Below are 16,306 nucleotides of genomic sequence, written 5' to 3' on the forward strand. Positions count from 1 at the left end.
CGGATGGAATGAAAATAACAATGAAATAAAATTTTGATTCTCGAGTCTGAATTCAGACACGAGACTGTTCGTAATCGCTGCTCCCGACCCTCGCGCTGCATCGAGCCATCGAGAGTGACTTAGAATAACGTCTTGGTTTATAGAGGGTAGCAGGGGGCTGTATATTCGCAAAAAATAAATATACAGAGATATATGAATACAGAATAGTATATTTATTCAAAATAATGTACGTCAACAAATATCATAATGCCAAACTTGAAGAAATGAGTACATAACGCAATGGTAATCATAGTCATGGTTTGTCTGAATCTTTCTCGAGTTTAGAATACTGGTAGACATGTACATGTGAACAGAAACATGAGAAAGGCTTCTAGGTTCATCCGATGAGTTATCAGGACGTTGTATTACGGATAACTCAAGGACCGTAACTCTGAGGCTATTTGAGGAATTATTCCTACACAATCAGTGTTATCATATTAGATAAAGATCGGACGATATTCTTTTTTTATGCACGGAATTCTGCGGCCATGGTTTGATGGATCTACATGTACAGTGATATTATGGCCGATATCAAGTAGTGAGATATTAAGATTAGCAGCACACAGTGACCGGCCAAGTTTGTTGATCAGAAATGAATTTCTTAGGTTAAGAGAGTGGACAGAAGTCATTTGGAATTATTTAATGTCCAGTATGCGCTAGTGGCCGTGTTTGCTTTTGACCTTTACAGAGACATAGTACCCATAAACAGTGTTAATACATATGGTAGCAAAACATGGTCAACAGAGAACTGGCCTTAATTTTTGAGCAAAAAAGGACAAGTACGTCAAATTTTGGGTAAAACCCCTTAAAAACCCTGGAGATACTAGAACGATCTGTCCGATAACCATCTACTAAATGCAACAATACATTATTAGCAACGGATTACTGAAACTTAGTGTTTATACCAAACATTACCAGGCCTTCTGATTTTTTTTGATCTATCACAGTAACACTATGTAATGTTCAAGAGATCCAACAATGTGCTGTATTGCATGACATAAAGAGCTGCAGTAGATTTATAAAATATAAATAATCTGGTAAAAACGTTGAAACATGCCATAACCTTGTATGATATTATAGTTTCCAGTACCAGGTACCTTTTTAACAATTTGAAATGGCATTAACAATTTTACTATAAAGATATTCCAAATCACGTTATTTCTACTAGTCTGCTACCACAGAAATGAAAAAGGTTAAATGCCTAAGTTTCTTATTCAAAAACTATAAATGTGTATATAGGACACAGATGCCCTCACTTCCCGTCATTGCCACAAAAGCAAGGGCCAGTATTTCGCCCAATATGCATCTTAAAATAACCAGTTGCACAACAAATGAATGAGTGCATGGAAAGGCAACACTAGTCTTTCCACCATAAAGTAGTCCTGTCATTGCGAAAGACATTGTTCACATTCCTTCCAAGTTTCATGACTCTGACTAATAAGCTTATTGAGATAGATGTGACATCAAGATTCCAGGTTTCATACTTTTGACTAAGTCAAGGGCCATAACTCTAACCTTACTGGTGGCAGTCACACACTATACCCCATACTCATTAACACTTTGAAGTTTCATCAATCCGGCTCTCATACTTTTGGAGAAATGCACGGCACAATATTGCATTCTTTAAATGCCAGTTTTTCACAAAACCAAGGGCGACAACTCTGCACTTATTGGGCGAAGCGACCTACAAACCCCAGATCCAAAACTTCATGTGCTGTTTAACATACCTGTTTTGTGACTAGCTCATATATTTGGGAGCTATGCATGACACATGCGTGCTATAAAGCCTACCAGGTCAAAGACCATACCTCTGCATTTCCTGAGTGAATTCACACACAAAACCCCAGGCCTACAACCTCACATACTGATTGTCATTGCCGTCAAGTTTTATCACTCTGGCTGTCCGTGACAGGGCAGGCGGCTTATGTGTATGCACCCACTCCTCGTAGTGTGGGCATACTTACAAAGCTAATATGAAACATATTCAGAAGTTTTCATCAAGGTCTCATGATTGAAGTCATGGTCAGGGAATACATTTCAAATGGAACAATGACAATTGCAAATTTGTTCTCTATTACAGTATATAAAGTTTGTTTAACAATTTCAGACTTGAAATTGGGAGAGTTAAAAATGCATAATTAAAACAAGAGATGTTTGTCAAACATTATGCCCCCCCCATTGTTGTCAGGATTATATGTACAATTGAATGAAATATGCATGGACTGAAATGACAGCTGATTTTTCACTGCCATTGGATGCTTTTGAGGCAGTTTTAAGATTATGACCATTCAAAGTGTGAGGATAGAGTGTGTTATGACCATGACCTTTGACTCTATGACCTAAATATCCGTAAGAGTCATCAGCTGGTCACCAAAAATCTAATTGTTAAATTTGAGGGCCATGGGTGCAAGCATTGTCAAGTTATCAAACAGACAAGCTTTTTTTGTTCAAGGTCACTGTGACCTTGACCTTTGACCTGATGACCCCTAAAATCATAAGCCCTAAAGGGCTCATCTACAGGTCAGACACAACCCCAAGTCAAGTTTGAGGGCCATGGGTGCAGGCATTGTAGAGTTATCACTCGAACAAAATTTTCGCATTCAAGGTCACTGTGACCTTATCCTTTGACCCGATGACTCCTAAAATCAATAAGGGTCATCTACTGGTCAGGCCCAGCTTCCATGTTAAGTTTGATAATCATAGGTTGATGCATTGCTGAGATATCACTGGGAGAAGATTTGTTAAGTTTCTTGTGTTAAAAGTTACTATGACCTTGACCTTTGCCCAATGACCCCAAAGTCAATAGGGGTCATCTACTGGTCAGGCCCAACCTTCATGTCAAGTTTGATGACCATAGATCCAGTACTTGTCGAGTTTACTTTCAAGGTCACAGTCTAAAATCAATAGGGGTCATCTACTGGTCAGGCCCAACCTCCAAGTCAAGTCTGAGGGCAATGGGTGCAGGCATGGTTGAGTTATCACTCGGACAACCTTTTATCATTCAAGGTCACAGTGACCTTGATCTTTGACCTGATGACCCCAAAAACAATAGGGGTCATCTACTGGTCAGGCCCAACTTCGATATCAAGTTTGATGACCAAAAGTCTAGGCATTGTTGAGTTATCACTCGGACAAGCTTTGAAATTATTTTACCATTAAAGGTCACTGATGACCATATGCCCAGGAATTGTTGAGTTATCACTCGGACAAGCTTTGGTCTACCGACGGACCGACATGTGCGAAGCAATATACCCCTCTTCTTCGAAGGGGGGCATAATAATATGTAATGTTGTTTTTTCTACAGAGCCATCAATACTATCCCACAATTTCTTCAGGAACTCTGATTAAACAATTGCTTGTCTGAATATATTAAAAGTTCCAAACAAGACCTTATTTCCGAACTAGTTTACATAATATTGTAATTCTGATGGTCCTGTATCACAGTATGTACAAAATAAATGGACTTATATTTCTTTCAGTTTCAAATTGATAAAACAAAACTGAATGAAACTGAATGCAATTTGGAATAAGCACATTTTATCACTGTTTTTTTCTGCACAATGACAGGATGCCATAATTGAAAAATCTGCATCAAACACTGGATCTTTAGCCAAGAAAACAGCTTCTAGTATCTATTCTTAATATCAACATTTTTTTGTGTCCAGTTTGTAAAGGCTGGTTTCTCATTTTCCGTAGTACATCTCACAAACTTTATCTATTTCCTTGCACCAGTCTACTGCTCGTTTTTGGGGTTCTTCTAGGTAGTATGTTCGATTTGGCTGAAACACGCAAAAACATGGCTTTGAATTATTTTTGTAGGCTTTTTTCACAATATCTCAAAGACAATTTTTTATGTCATTGTTTAGTTCTCAATAATTGTTTATCTCCTTTTAATATTAAACAAGAAATGCCGCAATGTGACGAAACCTGTTTTCAATGATTGACAGAAGAACTTCAGCCTGTGTCTGTATTTTTATTTTTAGTAACAGTGACCTTGACCATAGAGACCCCAAACGCAATCCCATGAAAGGTTTCCTATAGACCAAGTTTGGTCAAGAAATGTCAACCCTTACTGAAATTATTCAGTTTCATAGGTGAGTTTGACGCCGCCCTGACGCCCGCCCGCCCGGCCGGCCGCCCGCCTGAACAACGACATTCGTCATTCTAATAACCAGGTTTCACTTTGTGAAAACCTGGTTAATAAACTTTAAAACTTGTAAAACTTACTGTATGTACAAAAAATATTTTAAAGTTCTTTTGCTCAGTTTTAAGATCCTTGGACCATGGAATCTGGCCCTTGAGAACCTTATTGGATGGATCTACATAGTAGAGATGGGGGCCTTCTGTTAGCAGAAACATTCGCCTTCGCGCAAACAAGCCCTGAAAAATTGAAGACAATAGTGCTAAGATGAAGTCACATTTGAATTTATGAAACACAGAATTTAGATGGCCCTTGATCGCTCACCTGAGTAAATCTTTAATGGTGCTCTAGACATCTCTATAATTAAAGGGCACTAACTCACAGGTGACTATAGCAATTTGGGTGAAAGAATTTGATACAGGATCACTGAAGGAACATTTCTATAAATAATTTAAAATAAGGCCAGCAGATTCTGTCAGAGTAGATTTTCAAAGTTTTCAACATAGGACACAAAAGCAGACAACCCTACGTATGCAATTGTAGACCCACCTACCAACACCATTGCAGACAAGCTTACAAACACGATTGTAGACCCAGTAAACAACATGATTGCAGACCTGCCTATCAACACAATTGCAGACCAGCTTACAAACAGGATTTAGACCCAGTAAACAACTTGATTGCAGACCTGCCTACCATTATGATTGCAGACCTGCTAACAAACACAATTGCAGACCAGCATACCAACAGTATTCCAAACCTGCCTACCAACACAAATGCTGACCTGCCTTAATAAAGCATCAATGCAAACCCAATTACAACCATGATTGCAGGCCCTCCTACCAACACTATAATACACCCAGCTAAAAACACTATTGCATCCCCCCATCCCATAGAAACATTGCAGACCTGCCTAAAAACATTATTGCTGACCAAATTACAACCATGACTGCAGAACAACCTACCAACATGATTACACACTCAACTAACAATATGATTGCAGACCCACATGATTACACACTCAACTAAGAATAGGATTGCAGACCCACCTAACAACATGATTACACACTCGACTTACAATATGATTGCAAACCCACCTAACAACATGATTACACACGCGACTAACAATATGATTGCAAACCCACCTAACAACATGATTACACACGCGACTAACAATATGATTGCAGACCCACCTACGAACATGATTACACACTCAACTAAGAATAGGATTGCAAACCCACCTAACAACATGATTACACACTCCACTTACAATATGATTGCAGACCCACCTAACAACATGATTACACACTCAACTAACAATATGATTGCAGACCCACCTACCCTCATGATTGCAGATCCACCTAACAACATGATTACACACTCGACTTACAATATGATTGCAGACCCACCTAACAACATGATTACACACTAGACTTACAATATGATTGCAGACCCACCTACCAACATGATTACACACTCAACTTACAATATGATTGCAGACCCACCTACCCTCATGATTGCAGACCCACCTAACAACATGATTACACACTAGACTTACAATATGATTGCAGACCCACCTACCAACATGATTACACACTCGACTTACAATATGATTGCAGACCCACCTAACAACATGATTACACACTAGACTTACAATATGATTGCAGACCCACCTACCAACATGATTACACACTCGACTTACAATATGATTGCAGACCCACCTACCCTCATGATTGCAGACCCACCTAACAACATGATTACACACTCGACTTACAATATGATTGCAGACCCACCTACCCTCATGATTGCAGACCCACCTAACAACATGATTACACACTCGACTTACAATATGATTGCAGACCCACCTAACAACATGATTACACACTCGACTTACAATATGATTGCAGACCCACCTACCCTCATGATTACACACGCGACTAACAATATAAGTATATGTAGCTTCAATTACTTTGCGTTTATCAATAAGCCCTTGTTTCAGGATGAGATGGCCCTCTGTAAATTTGTGATACTCGTTAGTTTGTGCCTGGTGCTCTAAACGCTCCTTCCTCTCTGCCTCTGTGATACTGAAAGATACAGGTCATGAAAATTAATCTTTTATCACTAGAAATACAACCATTTTTATAACATGTTATGTAAGTTGTAACATTTCAGGACTGTTGAACATTTGATATCCTGCATAGAATTTTTTTTTCACCAATTTTTTTCAGAAAAACACCATTGCAGGAAAATGTTGGACTCCATCAGTTTTAATCATCATCGGCAACCACGGTATTTATTGCTAAACACTTTATTAATACCATGAGATAATTCACTGACAAAATCTCATTTAAATGAATGCATGAGACAGGTATGAAAACTCTTCTTCCAATGAATTTGCAGGTGACAATTAATTACTCTTCAATCAGCTGATTTTGGCAGCTGACTCCATAGGCCAGTGGTCTAGGCTGTTGATCAATTATTGTTGTGAAATGATGGACTGATTTCAAATACATTACACCCAAACAATTGATTTCAATTATTTAATAGACATATGGGTAGTGAAAACAAATAATTATATTATTATAACTGTTTAAAAATATAAGATACTCAAATCCTTTTTAATACCATATCTACCGGTAATCTAATATTTTGTCAACTTTCGTCAAGAGGACCAAAATTGCAGGCTGCAGCTCATAATCATATTCTCTATAAGAGAACAAATCATTAAAGGGGTCAAGTCAACAATTACTTACAAGTGTGAGGTTAATATTTCACCAATTCTTTTGTCTGTAAGGCCAGGCTGAAACAAAACAATTTGAGTTTTAATATGCTGGACAACTTTTATATCAACAGCACCTACAGTGGATGCCATTACTTGTTGGCTGTTCTTTTTACTCCACTTGACCAAGAAGCTTAAAGCGTAAATTATTAAATGCAAAGTTACCCCTTTTCCTATGAATGTACATATTATCAGTGGTAAAATGTGTACCAATTATAATGGAAATACCTTTAACCTTTAACAACTTCTATTTTTGGCCAAGGTTTAAAATTTTGCATGTCAACCATAAAAACACAAACGACATGATATCCTGTCTTTTTTGTTTATACAATAATAATAGACAAACTAGAAATGGCTACATTATTATGAATTGATGATTGCAACTTATATATTTCATTTTAAAATGCAGTAAAGAGCCATACGAATCAGTGTTTGAAATTCAAATGCTAATCTACTCACATAAACAAATCCCCCATCACCCACCTTCATAGTGCTCCAGCAGGACTCTGGGTTACTGGCGGTGGCAGGGAGGTACGGTACCAGCTCTGGGGGCTTGGATGTCTCAATATTGTCCCAGTCCACACCCTTAAAGAGCCCGTGCCCCTTCAGGTGCTCAAACCCACCAGTCTCATCACTACCCAGCCGCTTGTCCGGTTCCAATACCTGCATATAGGGGTCACATATCACAGAACTGACAACATGGCTGGCTTAAAGACAAATGTCTTACATCAGGTACAGTGTACTTTTCATCGAATTCAGAACCGGCAAGGATTATTATTATAACAGTCATCATTAAGATATTTTGCAGAAGTTACAGGGTTTAAAATACCAATGCAATTAAGAATAGTATTAAGACTTACTAATAATTTTTCTACTAAATCTCGTGCAACAGGACTAAAGCCTTCTGGAAATTCATATTCTAACTTTGTTATCTTTTGAAATATTTGGTACTCATGCCTGAAAAATAAAACAAAATCATTTCTTGTACATATAAAATATCTATAAGGTTAAATACAATTCATTTTTCAAGTGCAGTTTTATGACTGCCATAACTTTGGTTTAATAAATGCATTATAAATTAGCCATAGAGTACAAATTACAACTGAGTATTCATAAAACTTATAACTTACCCTCCCCTAAAGGGTGGTTCTCCAGACAAAAACTGGTAAAGTATACAGCCCAGAGCCCACAAGTCAGAACTGTATAACAAAATAAACAATGTGGCTGAAGTAAGTATGCGTGTATACTGCACTTACTTATTCATATTTAAAACTAGAAAGTATATACCAAATGCAAATTTTTTTTTACCATAACATTGACAACTGAATTCTTGGGAAAAGAAAGATTTATCAAAAAGAGCGCCGAATAATAAATGCCAAAGCTAGCCTGCTGTTCATCAAGTCCTCGTTATCAATGTGCAAACTGTCTCTGGCAACATGTGTACCAATGTTTAATCCTGTTGTTGAAGGTTTTTGAGCTATGGCCAAGGTAAACATAGGCTTTTAGCCCAATATAAAAAAAGTCAGGGTGCAGCAAAGGGACATGGTGCTAAGGGAGAATAGGGCACATAATGTGTCGGGCTTTGAAAAAATTGAACATTATGCATTTCATAGAAAACATCAGGAAATATGCTATATTGAAGTAATATAAGCCTGTAACTGCCAAATATGTCAATGTTCTATAATCCTAGCCTATATTAACAGCTGTGAAAAAAGTCATTGACTAAAAAACTTTGTTTTGGTTTTGTATTTGTTCCATTTTTAAATGTTACTCTGTGTTTTGTAATCAAAGACAATTATGTTAATGTCAGAAATAATAGATTTTTGAAAATCTTTCAAATAATGTTGACTTAAGGAGACCAGTAACTGTTTTTTGGCAATACTCGATTATCACTTAATCCATAGTGCTAAGTATCCATAAATAAACAACAATCAACATTTACATGTACTTGAGAGTAAACAGAAAAGAATCCACAAGCAATTAGCATCTTGAATCAAACATAAGTCAATCAATATATGAATGCTATATATATATAACCCAAAATAGCAAGTTTTTTAAACTGGTATTGACTTCATACTGAAAAGTTGTATAAACTTTTAGGAAATTCCTCCCTGCATGTGTTAAATAATTGAGGGAAACAACATGTTATCACACTGAAAAGTAGTAAGTAAACAGTCACCACTAGGAGATATTTGAGTCAATGGCATTCTGGATCTTATTCAATACATAAAGCTGTGGGTCTTAGTACCTTTTACTGGCATGTTTACTGGTAAGCACTTCTGGGGACACATACTGGGCTGTACCAACAAAGGAGTTCTTCCGCTTGGGCTCATTTTCTTCTGAATAAAAACATCTGATTATTTCAAATAAATATTAAATATTACAGAATAAGTTATTTAATTACATAGTTGAAGAAGTACATGATTTCATCATTGTATTTATTCACATTTAATCCCTTGAACAAGAGAAGAATCTACCTAACCCCTGTTGTGCGAGTATACAGATTGAAACAGATCTGTATAGTTTTCAAATCAAACTTTTCATAACTAATGTAAATTTACACTATCTTTAAAATTAACCTCAACAACTTTCAATTAAAATTCAATTGTTGGATAAGACAGACAAGGACAGTGAATGTCCCATGTTGTTGTGACAAAATCAAGCAAACCTGCAAGGGAAATACTCACCATTCTGGGAATTGTCTGTGTTCCCTTTGATTATTTTAGCAGAACCAAAGTCTGTAATCTGAATGTGCATTTCATCATTTAGGAGAATGTTTTCTGGTTTTAAATCCCTGAAATGATAAAGCATTATTACTAATCATCTTTTAAACAAAATGTTTACTTTCCTTGTTTAATAATAATATCTGTAAATATTTTTCTATCCGGAACGGACACACGATATATATTTTTTCTAGCATACCTTTAATTACATTTTTTGTGAAGAAAATACATAAGAAAGCGCATTTTTGTACATTTCACCAAAAAGCGCGTGCGATGATGTTTACTGACGTCATGACGCGCAGTAATTTGTATTCACTGCATACATCAATAAGTTCCTTCGATATCACGTCTTTAAGGGGTTATTTTGTTTTGTTTTTAAGGAATATTTTTGTAAAGTTAATGTTAATGGGACTCATCTATTGAAATCTCATAACTATGGTTACATTGAGTGTTTTATAAAAGAAATGCCTATCCAGTATGCTAGAATATAATGTATTTCATTAAGGCATAGGTTATTGGACATTATAACTAAATGCCAAGTTCCTGGATGTGGTCAAAGATATACTCTTGATATTTAAGATTGAAAATGATATGTTCCATATTTTTTTTGTTAAAGAATGATTGATTCAAATTATTAATAGTTGTTTCAAAAGTTATTAATATATTTTCTGCGTGATAAAATTTTTGCAAACTTCTGCCATATGTCAATGCAATACATGATGTATTTGCTAAGATAATGGCTTGAAGGTGCTTACATGCAAAAACCTAAACCAAGGTTTTGACACCAGCGCCACTACTGATGGACAAATGCATTCATAGATGGATAAAAGCAAACCCATGTGTCCCCCTCTTGCCTTAAAAATTCAGCGGTAAATGCTTGACCATATATGGTTCCAGGTCATACCTGCATGACCATATATGGTTCCAGGTCATACCTGTGTACAATGTTTACTCCATGGAGGTACTCGAGAGCCTTGACAATCTCTGCTGTGTAGTGACGGGAGCAGTCTTCATCAAACGAGGACAGGCGGTGGAGGTAGTCCAATAATTCACCTCGACGAGCATAGTTCAACACAAAGTCTGACAAGTGTTAAAGACATAATAAACTTATCATATTGTTTCACCATATATGGACTTACTTTCTTCAATGGAAGGAAAACATATCAACAGTGAGTGTTTCCAGGAACAAATGTAATTTGCAATAATTTAAACGCAATGCATAAAGTCATACCCTTATTGGTAGGAATTCTTATTAATGATACATGTACATTTTTTTTTTCTTATACAGAACATGTTTTGCCTTTAATTGCAGTAATAAACACTCCATGACTGTTTTTGCACTGGAGTTCATTGATTGACCTGCTTACTCATTTAAATAGTCAGAGCCTACATTTTGGCGTATTGGACATCCTTGATAGTAGTACCTTTAACTGATATAACACATTGAAAGGATACAGAGTCTGTCCACATCCTGGAAGGTGAAGTAAAGCCGTATGAAGAAAGGGTGGTTGAGCTTCATCAAGACCTCCTTCTCTCGCATCACATACTCTGTCTTGCGTTCACGCATTATGTGCTTCTTCTCCAATACTTTAACTGAACACAAAGTAAATCAACTTAACCTTTACTTTAACTTGAGCGTAACTGAATAATTGTAATTGTTTTTACACAACTGGTAGAAATTGTTACTCATTACCATTTGTTTATGAAGTGAACGCAAAATTCTTGAGGTGAATGAAGAGTAAAAATACAATAGAATTAAAAGCAATATTTGAAGTTTTAATTCCCTACATAAGTTAAGCGTTCACAGCCCATGTGGTGGATCAATACATGAACTTTCTGCAGTGCTGTGCTATGTGTACATTGCATGTACTTACTTGCAAATTCTGCTCCTGTACTGATTTCTTTTGCAAGATAGACCTGTAAGGAAGGAAAACACAATACACAAGTTTTCATTGACAGTCATTATCATTTCAAAACCAATATCTAAGTTAAATGAAAAGAGGTCATTGGTCTTTCATGGAAAGGTATGTGTTGCCTGTCAGGAGCACCTATCATCGTAAAACTAAAAAAAACATGTTAAAGGAGCAAACTGTTTTGAAATTTAGAACTTTGACTATTATAGCCAATAAGAAATACACCAACTGTATTTCAATGTAAAAGGGGCATAACTCGATCCAGATAATAAGAGCAAAACACATTATGATTGAATGACAATACATGTAATTCAATCATTGTCTGCAAGTCTTTGGGTTGAAAAGTCTTGCTCCTGTCTGTACACTCAATATACAAACTATATTTTACTATATACATATATGTTAAAAAAGGCATAACAGTGGTATTCTAATGATGAATCATCTGATAATTGAATCTTCGACTGAACATTATGCCCACCGTTTAGTTTTAGTCTGCACATGATCATACATCTACTATCTTTTTAAAGTAAAAGGGCATAACTATGGAATAACTTAGACATTTATCTCATAATTGAACTCCACCAAACATTATGCTAAAACACTGAAACCAGGACTAAGTCTCATTCGAATTTAGATGATGAATAATTATGTTATTTTCAATAGGTATAGCTGAGAACAAAACTAATGCCGAAATACCTTTATTACAACACTTGATGAGACACCAAAAGTGTTCATTTTAAACTGCTTAAAAAGGTTTTCATGATATTTTTAATAATAGAAAGTGTATTACTGTAGCAAATGATCCTTCACCAATAACTTTTCCAAACACAAAATCATTTGGAGTTTTCTTCTGTGGCTTGTCATTCTGTTCACCTGGTGAATCACCAACAGAACTTGAGCTCATTGTGTCTCGATACCTCTGTAAAATATAATACCACATCATGACACTAATGTTTTTAAAATTAAATTGACTGTACAAAGATTTTGTCAAATTTGGTGTTTGTAAATATTTGTGGGCCAATGTCAATCGAGGAATTACCCTATTTACTGCAGCTCCATATTATGTCGCTCTGCCCTCTACGCATGCTTGAATTAACTATGATTGGTGCAGTTTTTTGGAGCCAGTTGAAGCGAACACCATGACAAATTTGAAATAGATGTGTAATAAGCTATCAAATCGTAATGTCATCTATTCAGTACACAATTAAATTATTTTTCTGTAAAAAATATTCAAATACAAATATTTCATTTATGTTTCTTGATTTTACATGGTCTTATAATATACAACCAATCAAACGAATTCAGTACCAAAATGTGAATTTTTTTGTAAATCATTTTGAACAAAAAACTTAACGAGGTCATCCCAGTTAAGTTTTGTACGATGCAAACATACCTAGGTTATTGTAAAAACCTAAATATCAACATTTTGTTGATACTAAAACAAAGTAGTATTATCATTTTTCAATCCATTTTATTTGCTTTTTTGAAATATTCACAAAGCTGTGATATTTTAGCATCTCCTGAAACTCATGTAATGAAACTAATGCCTGGACAGTTGAACTTTCGCGCCAAATAAATATGACTACACAAAGTGGGGAGCTAGTGGGTCAACTAAGTTCTAACACCAAATAAGTTAGAGCTCATTTTCTCGATCTACAGAAAATGGTACAAGCTTTTGGCCTACGCCCTCGCTGCGCTCGCTCCATTTTCTGTAAATCGCCAAAATGAACTCTTACATATACTAACAGTTTCATTGGCTATTTACTTATTTTAAATGCAGAATGAAATCTTGCTTTTCAGGCTGTTGCAAGGCTTCTGGAAGAGACAAGCTGGAGACATATGTGCCATTTTTCTTTGTATCAAAAATACTGAAATAAACACGTAATCAATTAAAGCTGGGAGTAAGATTACATATTATTGGTCCAAGATTAAAGTGACTGTTTCATCTTACACTGCAGAATTTTAATCCCATGTTAATAATCCATTTGTGAGGCAATTTACATGCAAATATAGCGGTTTTACATTTGTTTGTGCAATGGCAGACAAGCCTTGCAGTCCAAATAATTGTAAGTTGACAGATGTTTTTTTATGATTTTTGATATGGCAAATCCTTCATGTACAAATTGTTTTGTACCAAAAGTGGGTAGTTGTTCCAATCGGGATTCCGGGTTAAAGTATATTGCGTCCATGAAATATCTTGGATCAGTTTGATGGGGTTCTCTTCATTTCATTCTGTCAAAACATAACACAAGACTGCAGTTCACAGTTTTACAACAATCGGTTCCTTAGGTCATGGCCGCCTTGTTACGATTGTATTTACGAAGTCTATCACGAAGCTTGTCGGAAGTGGGGGAGTTATTACCATTGAGTCAAGTTGTTCCGTTTTGCATAATTGTTGTCTGTGTCAGTCAAGTTTCGTTTTGTTGGAAGATAGATCATGTGTTTAATGCTTGTTTTGTGCAAAATAGCTTTGTACTTTCATTGTAAAATATGAATATAAACCTTTATAATCCATTTCAAACTAAAACACTTCACTAAACCCAATTTCAATATTTTTCAAACCCACCCAGTTTTTGCACAAACCCATTTAGACGTTATGGATTGAAAGAATCCCGTATAACGCGTCTATTATTTTAGAATATCAAGCCTTGGTGTCCAATTCTTCCTAGGGTTTGATACTGAAATAGTTGGCAACTCTTCCCATTTATTGGTTTTAACCAGTATAAGACTGACGTATTTCTAAGTAGTGCAAGAATCCAACGAAAAAAAAATGGACCTATATATAATACCATACATGTGATAACGTCCCGGACGTCCGGGATTGTCCCGGAAATCGTATCTCTGTCACGGAGTCACGGAGGGTGCATGTTTGTCCCGGAAAGTCATAAAAAAAAAAAACGAAAAAAAAAATCTCGGAATCGGAATCGATTATCTTAATTTTACCATTGTAAGTCAGCTATTTTGCCTGTCCGGGACACTGGTCGTAAAACACAGGACATGTTGACACTAATCCGTTAATTGGTACGTGTGTCGTCGAGGTCATCGTCAATCACCCGATAATTGATCTATCGGCCTATTGTTGTGCTTAACGAGTGGGGGAGGGTTCTTGTATACTAATTCATTGTTTTCATATGGATTTGTTTGGTCTTATGAATGATAGCTTTTAATTGATGAATTGATGTTTTTCACACATTTTACCAACAAACGAGCATGAAGGTAAGTTCAAAGAAAGTGACAAAATGAGTAAAAAAAACAAAATTAAAACACGGAAAACAAGGAATTTTAGTGTTTTGACCGTTTCCGAACTATCGTGTGTATTTTTACGTATTTTTACGCCGAAATAAAACTGACGATATGGGGTTTACAGACGGTTATATAGAGTGCTTTAATCACGTGACCATGGTAAGTCACGTGATCGCTTTATACAGCTGATTGTTGACACGTCTCTATCAAAATTATATGCATCTCCAAACGGAAAAAAGCTCATCGACTGAAAAATCTTCTTTATCGTCTGGAAAATATTGTGTGTCATTAATTGCAAACGTTTTAAATGTGATGAAAAAATAAATATTTCGTAACGCATGTTCTCAAAAGCGCGGGAAAACAGGTGCCCGTATAGTTGTTTATATCCTGTTTTGATGAAACCGAAAGTAGACTGCATATCCTCCTGGTTAGCACTTCATTTAAAGCCTGGGAAAATATCTGGTGGTTTTATTTTTTCAAGAAAATGCAGAAAAAAAAACAACCATGTCAGGTAAAAAATACGTCTTGACAGTCAAAATAGGTACATTTTCCCGACGTTAAAAACGACTAAAATAGCCCCAGATATGCTATGGAATGCACCACAGACGTTCCCCATTTAAAAAAAATTCCGGGGGGGGCATGCCCCCGAACCCCCCTAGTGTGCGTTGACATAACGACGAGTGTCCCGGAATCGACCCAAGAAATTATCACATGTATGTATAATACATTTATTTTCTGCTCTGTCAATGACAGAGAGAGAGTGACAGATCTCTAGTCTACTCTTTTGCCAGTTCGGAAATTGTGTTACAGTGAAATATAAACATTCCCATTCAACTGACAAGACCATGACAAATAATTAATATTGTAATAATATATGACGTACCTGTAACTATTGCAATAGGATATGTTTTCAAGTTAAATTGATAAAAAAAGATAAAGAAATAGTAAAAAATGTAAACCCGGAAGCGGTTCTCAAACAAATACGCAAGCGCAGTGTTGTATTTTTGTTTCGTTACGTGAATCGCACAGCGGAGCACAGAACACTTTTTAATAAAGAATCAGCACACCAATTTCTCGAAACTTCTTAAGTCCCTTATAACAGGATAAAGCTGAGCACACTATTTTTGTCTTGCAATAATTAGCTTAATATTTACTTCTTAAAGAGCTGTTATGCTTTAGATAGAAATTATCATTATGCTAACTACAATAAATCATTTTTCATTAATCAAAATCCAATTTAAGTATGTATTTTGGCTAATTGAAATAAGCTACTTAAGCCTGTTAAGCTTAAGAAGTTTCTAGAAATTGGGGCTTGCGAATAGAAATAAATGTTGTATGTAAATAATTATTGGTTTTAATTTTTAAAGGCATTTATTAGGGATTGAAATGTCTTCGTTGACAAAGGGCTAAAAAAGTCTTAGGCCTTTTAGGGGTTAAAATAACAATTAAAGAGGTTGAAGTCTTGATT

The 16,306-nt window shown here is 35.8% G+C and overlaps 1 protein-coding gene across 5 annotated transcripts; it reads right to left on the reverse strand.

The window, feature by feature from the left end:
- Window positions 1-195: 195 nt before the first annotated feature.
- LOC128211568 (3-phosphoinositide-dependent protein kinase 1-like) lies at window positions 196-15,856 on the reverse strand. Of its 5 annotated transcripts, none has more exons than XM_052916522.1 (16): window positions 15,722-15,768; window positions 13,730-13,827; window positions 13,361-13,463; window positions 12,386-12,514; window positions 11,557-11,599; window positions 11,138-11,275; window positions 10,618-10,762; window positions 9,647-9,753; window positions 9,208-9,298; window positions 8,090-8,158; window positions 7,820-7,916; window positions 7,443-7,622; window positions 6,934-6,980; window positions 6,150-6,264; window positions 4,267-4,419; window positions 196-3,818 (listed from the first exon to the last, which is right to left on the reverse strand). In XM_052916522.1, the coding sequence occupies exons 4-16, from the start codon at window positions 12,497-12,499 to the stop codon at window positions 3,723-3,725; spliced, it is 1,395 nt and encodes a 464-aa protein (XP_052772482.1). In that variant the 5' UTR covers window positions 12,500-12,514; window positions 13,361-13,463; window positions 13,730-13,827; window positions 15,722-15,768; the 3' UTR covers window positions 196-3,722. The 5 variants fall into 5 exon arrangements, with proteins under 5 accessions (XP_052772482.1, XP_052772513.1, XP_052772508.1 ...); XM_052916553.1 differs by having other exon boundaries at window positions 9,208-9,295; window positions 15,722-15,766; XM_052916548.1 differs by having other exon boundaries at window positions 13,716-13,827; window positions 15,722-15,743.
- Between the last annotated feature and the right edge of the window lie 450 nt (window positions 15,857-16,306).

This window comes from Mya arenaria, chromosome 2, assembly GCF_026914265.1.
Source record: "Mya arenaria isolate MELC-2E11 chromosome 2, ASM2691426v1".
In the NCBI taxonomy this organism is placed as follows: Eukaryota; Metazoa; Mollusca; class Bivalvia; order Myida; family Myidae; genus Mya; species Mya arenaria.